At 32.8% G+C, this 26,688-nt stretch overlaps 1 protein-coding gene, 1 long non-coding RNA gene and 1 other non-coding gene across 4 annotated transcripts; all 3 read right to left on the minus strand.

Moving 5' to 3' along the window:
* Positions 1–9,719: 9,719 nt before the first annotated feature.
* LOC111998981 (uncharacterized) lies at positions 9,720–11,598 on the minus strand. Of its 2 annotated transcripts, XR_010631162.1 has the most exons (5): positions 11,507–11,598; positions 11,235–11,392; positions 10,412–10,484; positions 10,225–10,318; positions 9,720–10,093 (listed from the first exon to the last, which is right to left on the minus strand). It is a non-coding gene; the product is annotated as an uncharacterized LOC111998981 (transcript). The 2 variants fall into 2 exon arrangements; XR_010631161.1 differs by having other exon boundaries at positions 9,720–10,318.
* Positions 11,599–15,846: 4,248 nt separating this feature from the next.
* On the minus strand, positions 15,847–18,464 carry LOC136069957 (uncharacterized). Its single transcript, XR_010631163.1, has 2 exons — positions 18,313–18,464; positions 15,847–16,081 (listed from the first exon to the last, which is right to left on the minus strand). It is a non-coding gene; the product is annotated as an uncharacterized LOC136069957 (long non-coding RNA).
* A 3,528-nt stretch (positions 18,465–21,992) lies between these two features.
* On the minus strand, positions 21,993–25,891 carry LOC112020946 (uncharacterized). The gene is made up of 6 exons (XM_024053518.2): positions 25,581–25,891; positions 25,112–25,152; positions 24,465–24,628; positions 24,255–24,354; positions 23,981–24,150; positions 21,993–22,850 (listed from the first exon to the last, which is right to left on the minus strand). The coding sequence occupies exons 1-6, from the start codon at positions 25,709–25,711 to the stop codon at positions 22,308–22,310; spliced, it is 1,149 nt and encodes a 382-aa protein (XP_023909286.2). The 5' UTR covers positions 25,712–25,891; the 3' UTR covers positions 21,993–22,307.
* Between the last annotated feature and the right edge of the window lie 797 nt (positions 25,892–26,688).

Raw genomic sequence — 26,688 nt, forward strand, 5'->3', positions numbered from 1 at the left:
CCCAAAAAAAACTCCCCCCCCCCCCCCAGTCAACAAAGTGCGGCAAAAAAAAAAAAAAAAAAAAGGTAAAACACAACTTTACTTTGAGTAGCAAAACTTGCTATCCAAACGCAGGCAATATCGATAAATGCGGAGAATACAAACTTAAGTTAATGACACACCCAATTTAATTTCTCATTTAATCAAAAAACAGAATGTGAGTATGGTGCAGGTTATGGACGTGGAGGATAACAATGATATTTGGCTTTTTTATGGCTAATTTCTAGTAGACATTTTGTTTTTTGCAGGTAATTAAATTATTTGGCACAAAAACTAAACAAATTAAATATGACACGTGGCGCAAAATTGGAATCCAATTAAAGATTTTAGTTAGATTTTCTCTTAGTTATAATTTGGAAAAAGTTAACGGATGTTCTAAGGGTATTAGTTTATAAAAGACTATCGGAACAGGCACCTCTTACTTACTCCCCTGAAATAGTGGAAGCCATGGCAACAGCTAGAGCAATTTGGTTTACCCAGGAGCTTGGGATCAGTCCATATATCATTGAGGGGATGCGGAGGTAGTGATCAACACCCTCAACTCTGATGAAGAGTCTCTATCCTCATTTGGGCACATTATCCCTTAGCCAAATCTACTATAGTTACCAACAGTTGTATTTCTTTCTCTTATGTACGTAGAGTTGGTAATAATATTGCTCATAACCTAGCTAGACATGCTAGACATGTTAGAGGTTTGTCAATGTGGTGGCAGAGTGTTCCCCCACATCTTTATTCAATTCTCTTCGCCAATTCTAGCTAATAATATTCTTTAACCGTCTTCCTTCTCAAAAAAAAAAAAAAAAAAAATTCGATAGCTTTTTATATTTCTCATAAAAGTGGTACCAAAAGTTTTTAAAATGATTTATTATTAACAAATATTCTAGGAACACCCGTTAATTGGACTTTTATAATTTTAACGAAAGACTCAAAGAGTCAAAGTAATGTGGGTTTTAGTTAGCTCAACTAGTAAAGTCTCTTTACTCTCTTATGGTGGCTATAGAAGAACAAAGTTTAGTTATAAAATTTGTTATAGCCTAAAGTTACAACCTTACTTAATATCATTAACATTACTACATATTTCAAAAATCTAACCATTAGATTACATGTTCTTTATGCTCTTAATACACATGTCAAATTATGTGCCAATCAGATATTATTTACTATACAATCTATAAAATTATATTTTATGCATAATTTTAAACTACAAAAACTTGCAATTTAAACAATTTATTGATGAGATAATTATTGATCTTTAATTTTTTAGAAATTTTGTTAGTATGGAGGATATATGAAGAAAATATAATTCAATGGTGAATTTTGACAAATTCACCTCCAATCAAAAATATTGAGTAAGGTTGTAGTCTTAAGATATAACCAATTTTTTAGCTAAACTTTGTCCGCTATAGAAAGTGAGAAAAAAGTGTTCTCTTCTTTTCACCAATAGTAGCAAACTTTCTAAATCAACAATTTTGCCGTTTTTCTAGACACTTGCTCATCAACTTCTTCTTCTTCACTCTAAAGAAATATTTTCTCATCTATTCATATTTTTGGAAAAATAAAGTAGACTATTGAGAGCTTCTCATTTGATAAATTGTGTAGATTTGCAAGGATATACAGCTAGGTGTTGGGTTTGTTGTTATTACAAGGGCAACACGCAAAATCTTTGGCTTAATTCACCAAAAAATTCTATAGAAGACATATATCATCTAAAGAAAGCAATATAGTCCAAGCCTCAACTCCACCACCTATTATTGGTAATTTCATTTATACAAATTTCAAGTAATTTAGGTAATATCTCTCCTTTTATTTTCAACATGATAAAATGTTTCAATGAAATTTATACTTGAATAAACAATAGGTTTTGGTAATAAAATTTAGATTAGTTTCGAATGGGTAGAAGTAATTTTATATAGCTTAAGTTGAAAGAACTAAAAGTATAATCAAATGGGCTAGAAGTAGTTTTTAATATGCTAAAAATAGCTTTAAATTGGAGGGAGACTAGCAAAACATTAGATCATGTGAAATTTTAAGTGTCTATTACCTCTGTCTCTAATAATAATTTTAAATTGCAGGCTGCAGTTGGGCTCTTGTGACGTGGTACTAGGGGTGTGTACGAGTCAAGCTGGGTGGGTAGAGAATAATATTTTTAACCAACTCGTCAATGGTGGGTTGAGATAATTCCAATCCGCCATCAACCCACAAATTTATAAATCCGGCGGATTGGTTGAAAATCATAATGGTTTAAACCTGATGGGCTGCTCTTGCTAAAATCATTACTCTTCATTCTCCGGCCTAGCAGTGGAAGAAACAAATATATAAATCATTCAGTTATTGGGTTGGTAAATTCAATTGACTAAATAAAATTATTTCAATTAAATTGGAAAGTTGTTTTCTTCCTCAAATAAAAATAAATTAAAAAAGAAAGAAAAAATTTCAGTTTTTATTAAAAAGAATTACAAATACTACATTAATTTTATTAGAATGACTAAAGTTTTATAACATTTAAAAGAAAAACATCTCATCAGAATCTGAAATTAGACGTGTACATAGAGTAAGAATAATAACAAAATCTTAGAGAAAGCAACTAGAGTTTATTAGAGAAGAGAAATGTGAAAATGAAAAAATAAAAAGACAAAAAAGAGAGATAAGAGAAATGAAGTGGGTGAGTATGTGAGTGAGATAAAGTTTACAACATGACAAAGTATATATATATATATATATATAGGCTATCGGGTTGGGTTGTGGTTGGTAGAAATATCTTAGCCCACTATTCAACTAGACCCACTAAACTATCTATCTAACTTGCCCAACTTGACCCGCCTCACGTAATGTCCCACATGGGTTGGGTCAAGTTAGCAAGTCGGAACAACAACAACAACAACAACAACCTTCCCTGAAATATTGTAGGCCCTTACAAAACTTATTTTCTAAATAAAAATATTCCTAAACTAATCCCAATTTATACCCTACCATAAAAGGACTCTAATTTAATTAAGAAAGCCTTAAAAACTCCTAAAATTAAAGAAGTAAAACCCTAAATCCTAAAATAAAAAAAATTACATAAAATTTAAAAAATAAACTAACCACAAAAATTAAACCCATATCTTATCCTACATTAATAAACTCCCATCACGGCTATACCGATTTACTTACATACAAGTTATAGGCCCGTGCATTGCACAGTTTTATGAAAAAACTTATAAAATATATGTATAAATAATTATATATTTTAATAATTATTATAACAAAATAAGTAACAATTTACCAAAAATGTTTTTGGATAAAGTTAAAAAAAAAATGTAAATAAGGTAATAAGTATTTGAGTTTAAAGTAAACACCTTCTCTTTCTTCTCAAAAAAAAGTATCTATATATAATAAGAATAATGCTAGAGATACAAACTATTTTACAAATTTTTTTACAAATTGCTGATGTGGTGAGTGATTATTGGTAAATAAAAAAATAATATTAATAGTGGGTCTAGTTGAAAACCAATAAGAGGTTGGCCACATCATCATTTTGTAAAAATGTTGTAAAATAATTTGTAACTGTAGCATTACTCATATAATAAACGTTTATTCTTCTAAAAAAACGTTTGTTTGTTTGTTTTTTTTTTTTTTTTTGGGTTATAAAAGAAAAGTTTCATTTTTTCCATAAAAAAAAGTTTTTTTTTTCTTTCTATTCATATGAATTCCACTTTTTATGGGATTTATGAGATAAAAACAAACAGATTGATTAAAAATATTAATTCCAATTGGACTTAAATTCTATATCAAATTTGTTTTATTATTAAGATGAACAACTTTCATAACTGTTATTTTAGCATTTCCCTACACATGAATGGAAATATTTTTATGAAAGAAAATTAGCACATTAACGCATTTGTCAAAAAAATAATCCAACACCGAAAACGTGTACAATAAACTAACCTTTGTAATCTGAAAACACAATATCACTTTTCATATCTCTCTCTCTCTCTCTCTCTCTCTCTCTCTCATTTCAGATTTTCAACCATTGTCTTTAGGGTGTTGACAACAAGCTTGCCTAGATTCGCTGGTCTCTGCCACAAATGCCCACATTGGTTATGAGATTTTGATAATGCTAATGGTGGTGGGTGTTTGGCGTTATTAGAGTCACGGTATTATTTTTGTGTCTTGCTCTATCATGGGATTAAAGGGAAGGAAAAAAAAGGTGTTGTCTTGCTAATGTGTAGTTGGCTGTTCTGAAATTAGACTATGGATAGTCTCTTTGGAGATTTTTAGTGGAATTATGTGAAACAAAGATGTAGTATAAGGGGTTAATTTCAACATGCTTCACATCCTTGGGTTTGTGGTTTGAAGATCTGAGCTTTTTTTTTTTTCTTTTTTTTTGGAGATTAAAGATAGAAATCTGAGCTTATTCTTAATATTTCTAGTATAGGAGTTATTATCTATCATGATTTCTTAAGTTCTGAGGCTTATTCTCTTAAGGAATTATTGCTATTATAATGCCTATGTTGTGGTAGAACATGAAGTTTTAGTAGGTTGGATTGGGAGAACTCTGCTTGTTGCGAAGAGGAGTACATGAATTCTTTAGTCCTGCAACTTAAAATTGGAGCTAGTAGCTTGAATTATTGAGACCCTGGATGTCAATGGCACAGATTGTTTACATAAAAGTGCCATTTGTTGCACACAAACAAAAATCCATCCGAAATTCAGGTTGTGCTATTATAATTTTTAAAATTATTAACTCGTATAATTTTCAAGCCAATGTATGAAGTTGTGTTGGTACTTGTGTTTTTACTGGAAATTATACTTATCATGGACATAGTATTATAAAAATTACATTGCATCATGCATAACACAGGAATAATATTGGTCTTAGATTACAAATCATTTGGGGTTATCATAAAATTTTGCAAATGCTTTGTTGCTTATTGAGTTTTAAAAATAATAATAATTAATTTGGTTATTGATGGAGTTGTTGTGGAGATTATAATATTTTGATAATGGGTATGAAACTCACTTGTGTGTTTCCATAATTGAGTCAAGTACTTTCTAAAACTTAAACTTTATCATATGCTCTTATTTATTGCTTTTTCTAAGATTATGAAATTTTTTTTTTCAGGATTCTACCACATTACAAGATAATACAAGACTTTGAAGTATCTTGGATAGTTTGTAGAGCATATTGGAAAACTTTTTAATAGCTTTATGAACCCCTTATAGCAATTTTTTAGATAGCTTTATGTACAGCTTGTAGCTCTTACAGTTTTGTAGTTCGCTTATGTCTTATGAACCTACTCCAACTTGGTTTTTATATATGTATGTTTTGAGTAGCTACAAGTTAAACATTAAATTTCTTTTACTAAAATTTTACTTTGATGTATCATTTGATTTTTTTTTTTCTTAAATAATTGTAAAGCTTCGAGTTTAACAATTCTGATATTTTATTACAATAAAAGCATCCACATCAGCATGTGCAAAAAAAATTCCATTTTACACATCTAAAACCAATTTTTTCTATTTTCCACACCTATTTTTACAAAACATCCATATCAGTTTGTCTATTATACACATTTATTCAAATAAAATATTCATTTTTTTAACACTATGAACAGTAACCATGAGAGGAGGGAGAAAGGAAAAGAGAGTGAGGTGAAGAGAGGAGAGAGAAAAAAAATAAAAAAATCATTTACACGGGGAACAGTAATTGTGTATATATACACGATTACTGTTCATTTGCAAGACCATTGTGCATATTTCGACATTTTTACAAAGACTGATGTGGAGGGTTTTTGGGTTAAAATGTGCAAAATTGAGCACTTTTTGTATTTTAGAAAACTATCCACAAGCTGGTGTGGTTTTTATATATGTATGTTTTAAGTACTTATAGACCTACTCTAACTTGGTTTTTATATATGTATGTTTTGAGTAGCTGCAAGTTAAGCATTGATATATTCTTAACATAATAAAAATTTCTTTTACTAAAGTCGTACTTTGATGTATCATTTGATTTTTTTTTTCTTAAATAATTGTAAAGCTTCGAGTTTAACAATTCTGATATTTTATTACAATAACAATGTGATGCAAGAAAGGAGATGTAAAAAAGAAAAGAGTTTGCTCAAAGAATGAACAAAATTCTATTGAAATGTACATTTTTATTACAAGACTAAAAAACAAGAGTTTTATTGCAATGTACACAACTATAGGCTAAGATTTAGGGTGCATTTGTTTCACCTGAAAATACTTTCAGGAAATCATTTTACAAATTTGTGTGTGTTTGGCAACTACGAAAAATACGGTCAACGGAAAATCAAATAAGCTTTGACCGGAAAATAAGCCATTTTGAGCGTAAATGATTTTACACTTTGATTTTACCTTCAAAGCGTTTCTAGAAAACACACCCGAAGAGAGAGAGAGAGTGAGAGCACACACCCGAAGACAGAGAGAGAGCTCGAAGGGAAAGTGAAGAAGACAACCGATCTCGTCGCCGGTATCAAACCCACCCACCGATCTCGTCATCCCCTCCATTTTTTCTTATTCAAACTCAACCCGATTCATCAAACCCCAGAATCGCACCCCAGAAAACCCATTCGTCAAACCCCAGATCGCACCACCGCACCCAACCCAAGCTCGCATCGGTCTCATCGCACCTCAGCACCAGCGATGCCCGATCTCTCTCTTTCTCGATCTACCTCTCCCTTTCCCTCACCCACCGATCACTCTCTCTTCCTCCCTCTCTTTGTTTGACCAAAATTTTTGAGTTTAATCAGTGTTTTGTTAAAATATTTTGTTTCTTTTAGAGTTTATATATTGAAATTTTGTATAATGAAATTTGTTTGGAAGCTGAGAAAATGGTTGAGAAAATGTGAGAAAGTAGGAAAATAACATTTTTAGAACACAACCAAACACTAGAAAATATTTTTCAAAGCATTTTTTTGAAATGCAACCAAACACTTGAAAATATTTTCCTTTCCTGAAAATAGCATTTCCGGAAAATATTTATTTTCCGAAAAATATTTTCCTGAAAAATATTTTCCTTTCCTGAAAAATATTTATTTTCCGAAAAATAGCATTTCCGGAAAAATATTTTCCGGAAAAATACTCTTGCTCAAAAGGCAGTGTCACATTTTGTACAAAAACCAAAAGAAAAATTATTAATACTTAGTAGAAGAGAGTAATCTGATTGTGTTGCACATGCCAATATGATTTTATAGGCAGGAATCTATTAAATCTTAAATCAAAAACTTTAGTTGAAAGAGACAATTGTGATCCTGTGAAGCAAATAATGATTCAGCTTTTCCCTTGTCAAAAGCTTGGGTATGTGAAGTTAAGGACCGGACAATCATGAAGCCATCCCAACATGCCCTCCAAAAATGCGCCAATTTTAGAATAGGTCATCATCAATAGCAACAACACCATGTTTTGACTCAACAACATTAGCGGAATCAACTCCAATCCTCTTATCATTAATTGCTTCCTCATCATAATGTCTAAGCTCACTACCACTGATCATAAGGCCTAAAACTGAAATGCAAATAGCATGCCCATAGTTAAATATATTACACTCCCATGTTCATCAACTGTCAAAAATTTAAGAAATATTGTAAAAAAGAGAACTTCAAAGAGAAAATCGTATGGGAAACATGACCTTAGTTGTGGAATGGGGCCCTGCTAAAGGAAAAGTATCATAGACACAAATAACCACAAGAAAATCCAATCTATTGACTTCAAAAGAATGGAAGAAACAAAAGCATGCTATGAACTTATTAACACCTCTGTTTCAAGTCTTTCAAGTAAACTAGAGCAAGCAAAGGCATATATCATTATGCCATAAATAAGCAACATAATTTAAGAAGATGAAAATAGTAGTGTAAAAATTATCTTCCAATCCAACCTACTAAAACTTCATATTCTACCACAACATAGGCATTATAATAGCAATAATTCCTTAAGAGAACAAGCCTCACAGCTGAACTTAAGAAATAATGATAGATAGAAACTCCTATACTAGAACTATTAAAAATAAGCTCAGATCTTCGAACTACAAACCCCAATATGTCAAGCATTGAGACGCTGAAACTACCTCCTTATACCACATCTTGGATATTTCGAATTGTTACCTGTTTATAGTTTACGATGAAGGTGGAGGTGGACTTAAACGGCAAAAATTGACGTTGATGGCACGGTTGGCGACTCAAAAGCGTCGGCAAGAAATCCAACGTGGGCATTTGTGGCGAAGACCAGCGAATCTGGGCAAGCTTGTTGTCAACACCCTAAAGACAATGGTTGAAAATCTGAAATGGAAGAGTGAAAGTGGAGAGACAGAGACAGAGAGATGAAAAGTGATAGTGTTTTTAGATTACAGAGGAAGAGGAAAAAGGTTGAGTAGTTGGCGGGCAATTAAATTTTGAGTGGTAAGATAGTATTTTAGCTTGTATTGGTAGTTTAATGTTAAGTTGGCTTATTTTTACGCGTGTCATTCATCCATTGGTTAGTCCCACCAAACAAGAGTGCTGACCTGGAGAGAGTGGCTTATAGGACATTTTCTCTTCTTCTAAGACATTTCTAGCTATGAGTTAATGACATGCAGGTTTTCTCCTTATTATGGTGCTGTATAAACAGTGAAGCTTACACTAAGGTCATGCATAGTTTTTATTCTGATTTTATCCTTAGCAAAATATGGTAAATTTATCCCATCATAATCCTTTTTTCTTTTTTCTTTTTTTTATTTATTTTTTTTTATGTTAATAATAATCACAGACTAATGTATTGTAACATGATGTATCATTTTTTCTCTAAAATTTTTTTAAGATAATTTGTTCTCCCTAAAAATTAAACAATTTTTATTCGGTCCAATTAGGTCTACTTCGGTCCAACTTGGTCCACTCAATCAATTTCAGTCTCCCTTTAGTCCATTTTAGACTAATTGGGCCTTAAATTAATTCTTTTTGTAGATTTCATCTTCTTTTTTTAGCTCAAAAATTTTTTTTTTTTCTTGATTTTTGGGTTGAAAAGTATGAAATTTTATTATATTTGGGCTAAATTCTTTAGTTTTGAGTTTGAAAATATAAAGAAAATACTAAAATAGACATTAGAAATGAGAAATATGAACCTTAAAAATTCAATAAAAATGATAAATATTCAAAAGTCTTATTCGGTCCACATTGGTTCTATTCGGTCCATTCTACCCTCGTTAGTCCTATTTAGTCCATTCTGTGCACTAAAGTCAAATTCGGTCCATTAGGTCTTATTCAGTCCACTTTGGTCCATTCAGGTCACCTTGGTCCTATTCGGTCAATATTGGTCATATTCAGTCCATTCAGGCTACTTTAGTTCTATTTGGTCCTATCGATCCATTTTGTCCACTTTGATCCACTTCAGTCCTATTCAGGACATTCGGTCCACTTTAGTTCTATTAGGTCCGTTCCGTCCACTTCGATCTTATTTAGTACACATTGGTCCTATTCGGTCCATCTTGTCCACATTGGGCAAATAACACAGTCCTACTTCTTAGTGAAGAGAAAACAACTTAATTAGGAAGAAAAAAAAAAAAAAAAACATAAAATCCTAATTCAACTAGGAAAANACCAAAAAAAAAAAAATAGTAGAAGCAACAAGAAAATGACATGTCAATTAAGGAAGTTACAAAGACCAATAAAATAGAATGGAGGAAAATAATACATGTGGCTGACCTTGACTAATTGTTGAGAATCCATTGCCAACCCAAAATTTGGGACTAAGGCTTTGTTATTATTTTGGTTATTGCTATTGCACACACTCACACCTAGTGGGTTTTGTATGCATAACCGGACCCTTCACCCATTCTTATTGGAGGAGAAAGTGTCATTTGAGACAAAGTTCATTACATTGCAAAAAAGTTTCAAAAAAGCATAAAAGAACCACATGCAGGACTGTTACATGAACTATATAAGGTTTCTAGAATTCACCATTAACATTCATATCATGATCCAGTGAGTTCTCCTTGCTATTATTGCACTTGGAAACAGTCCCCTGTTTCGTTGAACTTCTTTTCTTTTTTACGAAGGACAGTCCTTAGCCAGCCGTGACTAATCTGTTAAGGATCCACAGCCAAGCCCAAGATCAATTAGGACTAAGGCTTGGTTGTTGTAGTTGTTAATCAATTGCATAGCAAAAGAATTATTATTATTATTATTTTTCTAAAAGGCTTCATAAGTATTTTACATTGACAATTAGAAATTTAACAATAAGTTCCTTCCAAATCCACGCTGTCTCTCTACATCTGTCATTTCATAGCAAGTGATATAACCACCATCTCCTAATTTATTAGCAAAATGGATGCATAATTAGTACACAAAAAATACGTTACTCTAAGGAATTTCAATATGCAACCAAATGTGAATCTACTTACCAAGGCATATATCTCTGTACACAGTCCTTGCACCAAAAAGAAAGATATCTGAGTTCGAAGTGAAACATCCATCCTGATGGTCGTTATAGTAATGTTAATGAAAAATGATAATGATGATAAGATAAAATAAATTTTTTATATTTATTTCATTCTTTTAAATTCCTTTTTTGACAAAAAACCTAGTGAGTTCTTGCTTCTATTACTATAATCCTATATTGAAAATTTTACTTTAACAGTAGATATTACCCATCTAAACAAGGGATTCCATGTGCCATGCCCAAAACTTTAGCCAAAATAAGTTTAAAAGAAAGTAAACAACATACAGTGATTGCATTTGCACACAAGGATTCTCACCTCACTTCTTGAATTTAAGTGGCGTCTATAAGTTGATAACTTAATAGCAGGAATTGATCTATATACAGGCAGCAAAGATTACTTAAAATTAAGATATGTGGTCAAATGCCATGCTCTGAAGGCAATGACATCTTAACTGAATACATAGTTTTCATATACATAGTCAAAGATAAGCAAGAATTCATAAATTAACCTCTAAAGGGGCCAAATCCCATGTACATAGTGTGTATACAGAGAACAGTGACATTATTATAAGAGTCTCATTTTAAAAAAGAAAAATCACCAGCTCAAACATCTGTGCAAACTATTCCTAAAAATCAAGTGCCCCATTAGTCATTCTCTGACAAAAAACCAAAAACCCAATCTTCACAATAAGTAAAAGATTAAATTAAAAAACCCACATCTAGTTTTAAAAGTAAATGACGGAATTGAAGAAACCCAGGAGGACAAAAGCATATGAATTAAGTACCTGTAACAAAAACAATGGTGCAATTAACAGCAATGAGAGCTCTGAGGCGGTGAAAGAGACCTCTGAGATAAACCTTCTCTTTCATACAAGAGTGTGATTTGCTAACGTTTTGAAGCTGAACCATCCAGCAAGAGAGATCTATGCACACCCTCTTGTTCCTAAAAACCCATAATTCAAAATTTTAAAAACCAAACATAAATCCCAAAAGAAAAATAAGCATTCGGGTCTGTTTGGTTGGCGAGAAAAAGAGAAAAGAAAAGTGGGAAACTTACTGGAGATGGCGAAGTGGTAGAGTTTTCTTGCTAACTACAGGGAGAGAGAGGGAATTTGCAAAAAAGAATAAAAAGAAAATGGCGAATGTGATTTGTGCGGGTTCTTCTGCAACTTGGACCCAATGGATCAGATTTGGGCCTTTTTTATGGTGTTACAAAATTTGGTTTGGGCTGGACTTTTTTTTTTTTTTTTTTGCTTTCTTAGTTGGACTAGAATTTTCTTTTTCCTAGTTGAATTAGGATTTTATGTTTATTTTTTTTTTTTTTTTTAATGTCCTTATTTAAAATTTTTTTATCTTTGTACTTTTTTTTTTTTTTTGCCCAAAATGATGTAGGTTTGGATTATTTATAAATGCTAGCAAATAGAGTTGATAGAAGGAATGAATTGATAATAATTTAAAATTTTATGGTGTTAACTATAAGTTTTGGTAGTCAAGGGACTAAAATGACAATCGCATGATACTCAAAGGATGTAAAAAAAAAAAATTACTTAGGATAAACTATATTACAATAATGCCAATAAACATGAGTTCTTTTATGTCATCATGAGAGTTTAATGAGCCAAACAAAGTTATTTTCCCAACAAAGGTAATTCTCTTTTTGGCTAATATGAAGAATAGTAGCACAAATCTTTTCATACTTTTTAATATGATATAAATTGTGATTGATATATAATAAAGATTTATGTAAGAATGATACACCAATCAAATCCTATTATTTCTACTAATTATGATAACATTGTATCCTTAATATTTTTAAGAGTTTTTTTAACTTAATAATATAGTCTGTTATCTTTTATCAGATGAACCACATCTTACCGAACTATCGAATCATTAAAAAAAAAAAAAAAACTCTCTTTCTTAGTTTTTCTTAGACACATCCTTCTCCTAGTGGATACAAGTGTTGACAGAAAAAAAGAAAAGAAAAAAGAAAAGTGTTTAAGCATGATAGAAAAAAGCCTAATAATTTAAAAAAGGGACAGTTAAAAAGAGTGATATATTTTATTTTTGTCTTCTTCAACGCTTTGCTTTCTCCTAATACTTGTTAAGAGAGTAAATTACAAGAATTGGGGTGTCAACTAATACCATTTTTTTATTGGGTTTTACAGCAATCAAATTCAATGTTTGGACAGAGAGTAGATAAAGATTCATTTCTTTCTCAAATCTCAACCAGTTTTGTAATACCCCAAATTTAATTGGACAACACCATTAACTTGCATGTGGATGCTTCGAATCTCTCTCTCTTATCCACATTTTTTTCATTAAGTTTAGGAATCAAATTCACAGAGACCAATTAAGATTTGAGTATTTTTTTTTTCCGTACTTGACTGTAAAATATCGGTATGTAAAAATAATGATAAAAAAATTAATAGTAATCACATGGGGATTAAGTCACTGCACCAACACCATTAACTTTTTGATTGGCGGGAACAAGAAGGTGTCACATGTGAGCACGTGAACAGGACCAGAAGCACGTGGACGGCTGTCATTGCTTTGTTCGGCGCATAACATTATCTTGCCCGAGTTTTAAACCCCATCAATAAAAGTAATAAGTAATTATTGAGGGAACCCATATGATGATAAACAATAATTATATCACTAAACCTTTACCACACTCTTCTCTTTTGACAATTGTTTTATGTAGTTTTTTGAGAGATATTGTTAACCTATTGCGTCCGTTTTGAATGATTATTCTTTTATTATTAAACTAAGACATTAGTTAGTTTTTGATTGAATTACAAATCTCTTATTTTACTAGCTGATCTAATTAAAACCCACAATTATTTTATGTAATTGAATGTGAACAGTAAAAAAGAATGGTGAATTTATGTGAAAGTGAGCAGCTTACTTTTTAGTAATTCTTAAAGAAATAAATTTGTTCACGTTAAAATGTTAAGTTATACTATAATTTCATATTCATCTATCACTAACACTATTATATATCAACCATTATAATACTACCAAAAAGCAGTTTTAATATAAATAATGTCAAAATCTAAAAGGCTACCTCACTTATCTTTAGATAAATAAAAACCACTTCATTATTATTATTATTATTATTAAATGTTTTTATACATGAGTACGGCATTACGGATTATAACCTAATATTGAAATAAAATTTAACTATTATTAATTTAATATATCTATATAATTATTGATGATAAGGGTTGTAAAAAATGGTTGGACAACATTGTACAAAAAGAAATCAACTCTAAAGTTATCTAAAAAAGGCTAAAAAAAAAAACTATGGATCATAATGCAGGCCACAATCATCATTTTTTTTTTTATTTTTTTTTTTTTTTTTTTTTTTTTTGTTAGAGGTGGTGGTGCCCATATCAATGTTCACTTTACAATTTTTTTACAATGCCGGCAATGGCATCTCTAGAGACATGAGGGGCCGGAGTGCCACGCTAGTGGGACCCACCACTTGTTCTAATCTAGTCGTGGGGCTTTAATTGGGACCCACGTAGGGACTATTGTATGTAGTGCAGACGGTAGGGACGGAGGGAATACGGTAGTTGAGTAGTCCCTCCCCTCGTGATGATGACCATAACAAATCCCCCCCTCCCCATCTGTTTAGTTGTGTGGGTTCCATTCCATTAACTATAACCTTACTTTGACCTCTAATTTTATTCTAATCCGATGGACAATAGTGCATTTAACGGTTTGAGACGTATAACTGAGAAATTAACTTGGTGCTCATTACTCTTACATTTATAATTGATTTCACATATCTATTTTTAATGTAAAAGGAAAGAACATCATATTTCATAAAAAAAATCATCTGGATGAATTGTTGAAATAGTCTTTTCTACTAACGAAACATACCACCTATATAAATGTGTGAGTTAGCTTATTAATCAGTATAAGAAATAAAATATAAAATATGGGTCATGCTAACGGGTGCTTTAGAGTAATGGTTAATAATCAATTTTAAGAAAATTTTGATATTACTTTTATAAAAAATGAAAAAAACTGTTAAAACATTAATTACTTTTTTTTGCTCCCATAAAAAATTTATTTAAATAAATTGTTAATTATTATCTTAAGAGCATCCGCTAGTATTTTTCATAAAATATTATTAAATAATAATACATTTGCCTAGATAATGGCGTTTTATTTGTTAGGAAGACCATTTTATCTGACTTCTTAAATTTTTGCATATAAGTGGGGCCATGATAAAGGAGGGGGACTTTCCCAACCAGTCCTTTGCAGGCTTACAACTTGACACGTTTTTTAGATTATGATTAAGTGGTTCTGAGACAAAGATGTCCAGGCTTGTGGTGACTAGTGTCACCAATCAACTAAACATGTTTCAACAATCATTTTCAGTGTGCAATGTACGCTATCATTTTCTCCAGCAAATCCATGGCTAACGAAAATTCTCACAAAGCTAGGCACTTACTTTCATGCTTCCTTCCTGTCCTCTAGGATCATGTGCAGCAACTACAACCAAAGTCCCCTTGGTCACTTCACCCTGAAGAGTTTAATTGTCAATGAGTAATAGTAATCTCACTAGCTAGGCTCTCACTTCATGAGTCCTTTCCTCTAGGACCAAGTGCTGCAATTGAGTACAAATTTCCAAGTTTTTGCTAACAAAAAAAACTTTCTTTCAATCTAATTAAATATTATAAATCTATATTTGTATTTGTATTTATTAGTGTTATTTAAAATTTTGAATAATATGACGTCCTGAACACTGGTAGATCAAAGAAATAAATCTTAAACATATATCGAATTCTCTTATTTGAAATAGAGAGAATTGAGAAATTGTATTGTTCTTGGTCACTTTAGCATTAAGAGCATACTTGATTTGTAAAATGGAATGTTTGTGAAAATAGCATTACATACGGAACAGATGGGGCAATTGTGATGGGTTGTAGTGTAGCTCAGGCTCAGCATACAAAAGATCCTTAGTAATTCACAATTCAAGAATGGAATGTGGCCCTATGTGCTAATTATTGGCAAACAAATCTTGTTGATAGTTACAAAACAGTGTTAGTGAGCATGGTTTGTACATCCTTTTACAGTTACAGGAACAATAGCATATTGCATTCAAGTCCATAAGGCATAAAGGGGTTGGGGTCCTGCTGTTTGAATCCCAGAAAGACAGATAAGTGGTGTCACTTTGGTCCAAAGGTTAGGTTAGAAACAGGGTTGGTTGCTGGTTGGTGGGTGATCTAATAAACTGAACATACTAAATGAATATAGGTAATACCATTATGATTTACAAGTAAAAGTGCTGCATTAAGTCATTAACTTAAAGCTTCATTGCACAGTTTTTTAGCTGTTAAAACTAAAGCATTAAGATGCAATTTAAAAGAGTGGTCCTGTACAACCTAGTTATACAAAGCCTAATTTTTATATATAATGGAAGTTATTCATAAAATAGACATCAAGATTGTTCTAGTAAACTTTCTAAATACAAATTCAGGATGTATCTCCCTGTTGACAAAACATCAAGCCTCTTCTCACTTGGTTCATACTTGCACTTTCGAAGCTGGTATCGATGAGTTACAGCTGAAATAGTATAGGCTTGGCCTTCTATTGTTACACTCTCTCCACATTGCAAGTTCTGCAACAAACAAGGTGCAATTGAGATATACAGCTAAACATGGATACCCTGATTGCAACATTTTGTTCAGCTGTTTATTCATTCACAATCTATGCTGGGCCTACAGATCCATGAATACATCAATAACAGCAACATTGACAACATGACTGAACAGCAAAAATTTTGTTAAGTGTACAGAAAATTTAAGGGGAACGTCTTTTGCTAGTTATCTACACTTCCAATTCACATAGAATGGCACTTGAAATTTACAGTTGATTAAGCAAATTCGATGCCACATGGGACCATATGTCTTTCCTGTAACATGTTCTGGCATTGAAGCATTAGCGTTGAAAGAAGGAACCAACATATATTAGTAAATGCATTCCTCATATCTTTCAAACTATTACAAAATATGCAGACAATAATGTATGTGCTAGAATTTTCTCATCCAACATGTTATGCTGTCTTCAGTTCTTTCACTATCTCTGTCTCTCTGGGATGACCCCAGTCCCAGCCATGAAGCTCACATGGCACAAAAAGAATATTTGCATGATCTTTCTCCCTCATCTTTCTCTTTACCTTTGGAGATCTATTATAGAGCAAGCAAGGACAAGGTGTGTTATAGACTAGCATCGTTATCTATAATACAACCTTCAATAGATTTCCTTATCATCCATTAAAAAACAAAATTTAAGTTATTTAAATAGCTAATCTAGCAGCATCTTTTATTGGGACCATTTTGCTACGTGGAGTACATCCTTCAAACCACATTAAAAGTACTCTATAGTCTACACTTATTTGGACACCTTTCATTGCCTTTCACTACCAGTGTAAACCTGCAATAATGCAAATTTAAAATCATTTTTTTAAGCATCAGTCAATCAAAAATACATGTGGCCAACCTTGACTAGTTTTTTGCAGATTCATAGGCAATTCCAACATTTTGGGACTAAGTTTTGATTGTTCTTCTTGCTATCAGTCAATCAGAAGTGTGTTGCATCAATGGAATTGTGGATGAAAATCAAGTACTCTCTATGTGCCTCTATTTATTTTGCAAATTTGACCAACAACACTTCTATACACTTAGCTGCATGCAATAACAATTCTTTAACCAAGTTTCTTGTAATAGTTCCAAATCACATTTCTTTGTTTGTGTCATACGTAATTTAATCTGATTCCAATAATGCTTGGCCTATTTTGACATTTGGCATGTGATAGTTGACCAAGTTTCATAACTCATACTGCGTGCACATGTGATTGTTGATTTTTGTATAACCTAGCTAGTATGCTCCTAAAAAGCCTATTAGAGATGCCCATCTATAGTCTATTTTACAAGTTACTTGCATTTATCTCCTAAATAACATATAAAAAAAATTTATTAGAAAAGGGTAATGTCTTGCCTCTAAAGTTAATTGATGTACGCATCCTTCTTTTGTGAAAGATCATTCATGATCTCGTTGAATTTAAAGAACTTACATTAGCACGCAAACTGATGTAGAAAATTAATAAACATTTCAAAGACATCCATTAGGCCTAACGCATCATATACAGGTACTTATCGACATCCAAGACGCCAACAGCAAACGCAATCCTTTTTCTTTGTGGCTAAATTAAATAGGGTAAGATGCGACAGCTGACATTGGCGGCCTATCTGGGCACAACCATAATAGCTCTCCACCCGCTAAGGAAACAATGCCTAATGGGGCTATAGCTAGAGTAGAGATACAGACTGAACTCAATCCCATATAGGATATATGGTTTTAGGCAGTACTAGGCAATTTAGCTATATCCAAAACAATAAGTATAAGAATACAACATTTTTCACAGCTGTTAACATAACATATCGGAATTGATGCCTATCAAAAGTCGTATAAGTGATGGGCCTAGATAAAAATCATGTTGCTCCAATCGCAATTGGCCATGTCAGCAGTTGTAAAAAAAATTGACCGTAGCATTACTGTCCAAAATGATGATAGTAAGCTGTAGTTTTAACTTTTAACACTAAAATGTGAATGCTAATATATCGTTATATGTTTTTTACCATTGTAGTTCTTTCATTTTGGATTGTATGCCCCAAATAAAATAATAATAAATAAAAATCATATCCAAGCTGTTAGTCTAGATTAATAGCTAAGAATTATAAAAATGAATGTGACTTTGATTATGGAGATAAAAAAATAATTATAAATTAAAAAAATAAATAAATAAAAAGGAGTAGAATAGAATCTAAGATAAGAATAGTGGGTAATTACAGAGGGGAAGCAACGAATGCCAAGGTTCTTGGGCGGAGGCGTAATTTCGATGACTTTATAAGGGTGGTTGTTATCTCTGTTTCTCTCTTTCTTTCTGCAAAATACTTGGAGTTGGGGTACCTCTCTCTGCTTTTTAAAATTTATAAAATAAAATAAATAAATAAATAAAACTCCACCCGCTAAGGAAACAATGCCTAATGGGGCTATAGCTAGAGTAGAGATACAGACTGAACTCAATCCCATATAGGATATATGGTTTTAGGCAGTACTAGGCAATTTAGCTATATCCAAAACAATAAGTATAAGAATACAACATTTTTCACAGCTGTTAACATAACATATCGGAATTGATGCCTATCAAAAGTCGTATAAGTGATGGGCCTAGATAAAAATCATGTTGCTCCAATCGCAATTGGCCATGTCAGCAGTTGTAAAAAAAATTGACCGTAGCATTACTGTCCAAAATGATGATAGTAAGCTGTAGTTTTAACTTTTAACACTAAAATGTGAATGCTAATATATCGTTATATGTTTTTTACCATTGTAGTTCTTTCATTTTGGATTGTATGCCCCAAATAAAATAATAATAAATAAAAATCATATCCAAGCTGTTAGTCTAGATTAATAGCTAAGAATTATAAAAATGAATGTGACTTTGATTATGGAGATAAAAAAATAATTATAAATTAAAAAAATAAATAAATAAAAAGGAGTAGAATAGAATCTAAGATAAGAATAGTGGGTAATTACAGAGGGGAAGCAACGAATGCCAAGGTTCTTGGGCGGAGGCGTAATTTCGATGACTTTATAAGGGTGGTTGTTATCTCTGTTTCTCTCTTTCTTTCTGCAAAATACTTGGAGTTGGGGTACCTCTCTCTGCTTTTTAAAATTTATAAAATAAAATAAATAAATAAATAAATAAAAAAGAAGGGAAAATTGAGAAGCGGAATGCAACAATAAAATATTAAGGAAAAATCCTAAGAATTGAGTTGCGGAATGAATCTACGTACCTTTTGAGATGCACCTAGGCCCAAGTTCCATGACACCATTGCCATTCTCTCTCTCTCTCTCTCTGTCTCTCTCTGAGCATGAAAGCCAGAAAAAATAGAAGATTTTTCTTTCGTGATTACACGACAACGTTTACTGAGTTCGAGGAAGTTTATTTGGAATTTTTTTTTCGTATCAGGGGTGGCCCATGGGCTACTGACTTTGCAGCCCAAGTTCAGTCTGTAAACTAAAATGAATTGCCATTTCGGGCTTGGTTTATGGAGGATTATTATTTTGAAAATAAATTCTTTTCCACATTGTATAGTGTGGTATTTAGAATCGTCCAAAATATTAGTTCAAATTGACCCACCCGCCCAATCCAAACCGATCCATCAGGATTTAAGAGGTTTGATGGCAGGAGGTGGTTGGCGATGACTTAGAGGGCGCTTGGGTTCGGCGTCTGCGTCTGGCGTTGGCGTTTTGTTTTTTTTTGTTTTTTTTTTTAGCCGCTTATGTTGACTTTTAGTGGCAAAATTTACTGTTGTGAACCGTGCATGCACTGTTCACGTATTTAAAAATATTAAAAATGGACCATACAATACTATTCACACATTTAAAAATTATTTTGCTACAGTGTTTTCAGTTTTTAATTTCAGCAACAATAAGTTCAATCCAAACAGACCTTTAGTGTCCGTTTGGCTTGGATTGAAAAGCTAAAACGCGCGTTTGCGTTTTAGCATTTTTTTTTTTTTTTCACGGGTTTCAGTCATTTTTTTACTGTTTATGTACTGTTGTTGCTACTGTTTAATGAACAGTAGCCACAATAGTTGACTTTTTAGAACCAATTTTACTATTCATAGATTCACAAATTTCACTTTTCAGCAATTTTTTCATTAAAAATGAGTCTTACGGTATTATTTACACATTTAAAAATTATTTGTTACAGTGTTTTTCAGTTTTCAGTTTTCGGCTGTATCCAAACGAACCCTTAAGGTGTCTTTGAATACCGCTTATTTGATGAAAACTAAAAACTTATTTTTGAAAATATTGTAGAAAAATATTTTTAAATGTGTGAATAGTGTCGTGAAATTCAAATTTATATTAAAATCTTGTTTAAATGACTTTTGTGGGTCAGTGAACAGTGCCGTGAGACCCATATTTTTTCAGCAAAACGCACAAACGCAGACGCGAAACGCTTCCCAAACGCACACTTAAAGTCTCCAAAAAATTGATAATTTCAATTTGAGTGTTGATTTTCCCATTTTGGAAGTTTATACAACAAAAATGATCGATACAAATCTAAAAGGTTTCTAGATCAAGTGAAGATCTAGAGACCCTTACCCCATCACCCTACATTGTCCATGGGAGATCAAATGGTCAAGACTGTGGTTCTGGGCAATTGATGGCGGTTTCTGCTATTAACCACCAGAAGTGATTGAGCCAAAGTTTTGGCTTGAGCCCTAGACCAACTTGGCTCAGGCCTAATGGAGTATTTGAGGAACTGCTTAAAATAATTTAGTTATGTATTGGAGAGAGAGAGAGAGAGAGAGAGAGAATAAATTAATATGTAGGAAATATTATATAAAACATTTATTAAATTTTCATTACAAATTGATGATAATGATCTTTTGTAGATTGTGAATACGGAATGAAGGATATTGAATTCCACATTTCATAATAGGTTTTACAATGAAAAAAACAAATAAGCACATTAGTTGGTAACATAATTGTGGTAAAAATATAGACTTTGCAAATACTCAGACAATATACATTCGCAACAAATAGCAAATATGAGAGCCAAGCTATAGTTTTAACCTTCACCTGCCGTCTTTGTTGCTGTAGTTCTCGAGTATCACATCACATCCCTAGCCTTACACTCAACAAGTTGCAAATGCTTTTGGATGTGGAAACTTCTTAAAGCCAGACACCGCTTCATGTGCAGCTATGACATATGTCCTTTCAGTTCACCCTTGTATAATATACTACAGTTTTAAACATCCAACCTAGCCGAGTAGCTAAATGTTATTTCTTATACTTTGTTGATAGCATAAATTTATCAAATCAATACAAAGGCTACAAACATGGCATGCCTTTACTAATAAGTCACAATCTTGCAGGATTAAGATGCATTCACACCCAGATCAGTTCCAAATTCATACTACATCAACTCTCGCCAAGATCCAATTCACCCAGAAGAAAGATTCAGCAGGAACATAGTAAAGGTTAGACTAACAATGGTTGAGATTTGTTCCAATTCCATCATAGGAGCTCATGTAGTCAAGGTTGCAATGTAACAATCATGTAGAAAAGAATAGTTCTAAGTCATAGAAAGCAGCTAACATATCAGAACATTGCATTTTATGAAACAAGGCAACCATCCATGTAACATATACGTTAAAGAGTTGACATCCGGAGGAATTATCACCATGAATGGCAAGGTCTAGCCACTTGTGTCCATGCAAAACTGAAACAATAAGTCTAGATACACAACCAATTTCACAACTTTTTTCATGAATGCTGAGGTGACAAGTTGTGATTGGTATACAACGGAGACAATAACCTGCTACCTCAAATGTTGTGAAAAAAGTTCTGAATTTTTTGTCTATGGCATTGTTGGAAATAAAATGATTTGCTAAACATAAGAAATAAATTGAGTGCTTCCTTAACTGACAAGAATGGTCTGCTAATGAAAATGAGTAAACACAATGTTAAGAAGATTAATTGCCACTTATGTCTGCAGGTAACCTTTCAAGAACCAGAGATAATACAATCATCTGCACAATTTGCAGCTCATTAATGTTGACCAAATGAAAAGTTAAAATCAGATCTTTTATCTTGCACTACTAGTACAGAAGGGTAAAAACATTCAAAACCACCTCCTCAACAAAATAAAAGAATCCGAAAACATAAACTAACAAACTTGAAACTCAATGCTACAAACTGAGACAGGTTCGCATTTTTCCGTACACTTATAAATTATAATCCTAATATTCCTCCTCCAATGACTTCTACCTTGAATAAGGATGGTATCGACTACCACTCCCTGCACCACCACCATACCCCCCTCTACTCCCATAGAAGGAGGCACTACCCCCTCCATAGGCACCACCAAGACTGGCATCATAACTACTCCCATAGCCACCACCAGCAGCACCACTACCACCACTAGCATATCCCCCATAACTCTCACTAGGTCCACCATAACTGCCTCCTAGATCATAACCTCTGCTAAAGCCTCCTCCTCCATAACGACTCGAGTATCCTAGATAGGGCTCTTCCCTGTAAGTTGCCATACCACCACCAACACCATATCCTCCATAACCACCAAATTCACTTCCACCATAACCACCATAAGCGCTGCTCCTGCCACCACCATAGGGTCCACCTGACCTATATCCACCACCACTGCCACCTCCAAAGCTACTGCCTCCGAATCCACCATAACCACTATCTCTGAACCCACCACTAAATGCAGGCCTAGAATCATTATAACGCCTGGATGGGGCAGGTGGTGGGTTTGGCTTCTTTGGCTCGGCCTTTTTTATTTCCACCTACAAGAAAGAAACGTGAACCTAAATTACAATGCTTCATAATTGAAAAAGGGTTGTATTCAGTATGAACAACAGTGTATGTGTTAAATAATTCAAGAATCTTCTTATCTTTCGTATGCTTAGAAGACATAATATTAATTAGTTTAATCACAGAAGAAAACGATATCCTTAGTTTCACTTACCCCAACCCTCACCCCCCCATATTTTTTTTCTTTTTTTCTTTTTCCCTAAATTCTAAATTCCTTTTTTCCTATCCTTTCATCTTAGAACTAACTTTCTGTATAAAGTCCACATTATGCATCACTTCAACAGTGATAACAACACATTTGGAGCAGTAGAATTTATTAGAATATTTCTAAATCTGAAAGTAGGCTCTAAAGTAAGCCACCAAATAGTGCAAAAAATTTTTGGAAATACTTTCATTAACATCATCCACCTACTGAATATTTTTTTAAGGACTACAAAAACAACAACATTGTTGGCATATAAACTATATAAAAATTTTAAATTATGAACTCTACACCAAGCACCATGCTTGATGGATGCCAAAGAATAGAGTGACAGCCGATATGGATAAAAAAAAATTCTAAACAAGATGTAGCATAAAGTTAACCAATAATGAATGATTAATACACCAAAGTACTTCTTAAGAAACCCACTCGGTTTGGCACATAACTAATAATTAAAACACCCCCACTTAGATGTTTGTTTATGTTTTTTTTTAATTTATTTTTTATAACACGGAACCTCGCCAAGGGAGGGAGGACACTTTGGGCCAATCCCTGGGAAGTAAACCACGAATACACAACCCCACCCACCAAAAATTTATGTAATCATTCAAGTAAAAATAGATGCATTTTTCACTTTTTCAAAAAAAATTTAGAAGTCCTTTGCAAGCTCTGTATGAGGCCCTTTGGGCAAAAACTTGCATTTGAATAATTATAGTCTTCGTTTTTAATCTAGTAACTAATATGTTTTTTTTTATATAAATAATCTAGTAACTAACATGTTATGGATCCCCTAGCTAGTAATTACATCATACAAAGGCTGGTTATAGAAATAGGGACATTATCTTTAAGAACATACAAAAAGGAAAAATAAATGTTCATTTTAGTTAGCACTCTGCTCACCTGAGCTCCTGCCAGCTCCAGTCTGTTACCCCTGGACAAGAGATCATCAACTGCTTGCTCTGTGTCAAAGGAAATAAACCCAAACCCACGAGAACGACTGGTGGAATGGTCCCGCATGATCTGGTGTTCCTTGACCTCTCCAAATTGCGCAAAGAAGTCCCTGAACTCATCTGCTCATTTGAAACAAACAAATAGCTCCCCTTTCAGAATTAATATGCAAACAACCTTTATATTCACAAAAAGACAATTACCACAAAACTATAGAAGAAACAACCTTCATTCACAGTTGCAGGAATCCCACCCACAAAAATCTTCTTAGTCCTGATATCCTTAGACCCAATAGCTCCCTTTGGGATGGTCCGCTTAATTTCCACCTACATGCCCCCCAACATCACATCAAAACACCACTAAAACCAAATCAACAACTAAAGCAAAAACAACTAAATTCTAGCTCAATATTGACACGATTAAACAAAAACCCTACTTGTTTCCCATTAATAATATGGGTATCCTCAATGACTTTATCAACCACAGAGGGTTCTGCATAAGTCACAAACCCAAATCCTCGGGGCTGCCCAGTCTTCCGGTCCTTCATTATCACAGAATCAATAATATCACCATATTTACCGAAGTGCTTGACAAATTGTGCTGCATAATACAATTACAATCAAAAGAAGAACCAAACAAAAACTCATAAATGTCCCACTAAAAGTCAACAACACTTACATAAAAATAAAAACACTATTTACACCTTTTAAGTTTAGGATCGCTTCTAAATCAGTATTACAACAATGTCAATGTCCCCCTTCTGTCAACATCTGCTAAACCTTTTGCTTTGGTAGGTTACCCCACCTTAAATTTATAAGGGGAGGAGGTGCCGGTTGAGCTAGAGCTAGTTGCCAACATCCGTTAAAACTTTTCTTTTAACGAACCCAAAAGGGACCGGCATGACTATTGGTGAAAATGTGATGTAACATAACAAAAGGGGCACATCAACAAGGCGTAAATTGCGAGTTTTGAAAGCCAAGACGACCAATTTAGACGTGAACCCAAACATAAAAGTGGTGTAAAGTGTAACTGCATTTGAAACATTACAAAAAAGCATCATCAACTACAAAAATAAGTACTAACCATCGGTTGTCTCTCGCGCTAAGCCCCCTATAAAGATTTTTCTGCAACAAATTACAAACAGGACAAAAATCACGAACAGATCAAAAACACACATACACACACAAATTATTATCCACACAAGTTAAGTTCTTGAAAATTTTTCATTTTCTTTTACTCTCATCTTAATTATTCCTAACAAGAAATTGATTAGCGAGAGCATTAAACAAACAATTAAAATCAAACACAAATTTCCTTCAGTTCCGAAATTTTTTCTTTCTTTTACCTTCCATTTTTTTCCCTATAATCAACAAAGTATTAGAGAAACAACGAGTAACTGAAACGGTTACTCACTAAGTTTCTTTTTTTTTTTTTTTTCCAAGATTTGAGTGATTTTTATTGTTGTTGATAGATTTTCTTAGGAACCAAACAGAGCTTAAAAATTGAAAAGTTTAAGAGAGAGAGAGAGAGAGAGAGAGAGAGAGAGAGAAACCCGGCGCTAGCTCCGTCGGAAGAGTGAGAGTGAGACTTGTCGTTGATGATGTCGTCGTCTTCTCTGAGGTCAGAAGACTTAACGTCGTTAGGTTCTCCGTCGAGGATACCTTCGTTGGCTTGAGAGTCCATTTGGAAACTAGCTAACGATGATTTCACGAATTCGAAGAAGAAGAAGAAGAAGAAGAAGAAGAATTGGATTTGGGATTTGGGATTTGGGATTTAGGAGTGCCCTAGCTTAATAGCTTTTAGCTTTTAGACGAGTCAAAGATAGAGAGAGTACAATGAATGAAAGAAAGCCCTAAAACTAAAACCCCTTTTAAGCCATTTCTGCCCTCTCATTGGCTGGACACAAACGGCTATCGTGTAAGTGTTCTACTTCTTCCTACCTTTTAAACCCATCCCATAATTTTTCTTTCTTTTTATTTTTTAAAGCACATATTAATTTATTAGTTATATTTTAGTGACATCTCGAATTCAAATCTTTTATCTTTATCTATTGAAATATAAAAAATTATAGATATATCAAATTAGTTATTTTATAACTTATGCTAAAATGAAGCGTTTTATGGTTTTATTAGATCTTGTCGTGTAAGCAATAATTATAATGAATAATGACAAAATTACAAAATAGCTTACTTGATGCATTTATATTTCATTTTTAGCACCAAAAATGAAGTTTTCAAATTTCAAAGACTAAAATATAACCTTACCCAAAATTTAGGAAACAAACATATATTTTTAGTATTTTTTTTAGACAAATTACATCAATCTTCTTTGTGTAATGAATATATGCAACATTAATCTTTTAAGTTTCGTAGAAGTAAAAAATGATAATTATCTTAAATTTTGTGAAAAACACAACTGGTATAATGAAACTCTAATGGTTATTTTTGCCTATTAGTCTATTTTTGTGGATTAACATGTTCTTAGTTAAGCATTAACATTTCTAATTTGATGCAAGCTTATAGATGAAATCCCTATTTTGCCTTGAAGTTATCAAATTTATGTGATTTACTAAAAAAATTATGAATGCTCAATCATACTTTGGACAAAATAGGTATCTCACCCTACTAACCATACCCAATCTAATTCGAGTCTACAAGAGC

The sequence above is a fragment of the Quercus suber genome, unplaced genomic scaffold (assembly GCF_002906115.3).
Source record: "Quercus suber isolate HL8 unplaced genomic scaffold, Cork oak 2.0 scaffold_199, whole genome shotgun sequence".
Classification (NCBI taxonomy): Eukaryota; Viridiplantae; Streptophyta; class Magnoliopsida; order Fagales; family Fagaceae; genus Quercus; species Quercus suber.

Bases quoted from the DNA above. Each gene is read 5' to 3' on its own strand.
- LOC112020946 (XM_024053518.2), bottom strand. From the start codon at position 25,711: ATGGACTCTCAAGCCAACGAAGGTATCCTCGACGGAGAACCTAACGAC. The intron at 25,153-25,580 runs GTTTCTCTCTCT...AATTTGTTGCAG, and splicing joins TCCGACGGAGCTAGCGCCGG to AAAAATCTTTATAGGGGGCT. The intron at 24,355-24,464 runs GTAGGGTTTTTG...GGGGGCATGTAG, and splicing joins ATATTATTAATGGGAAACAA to GTGGAAATTAAGCGGACCAT.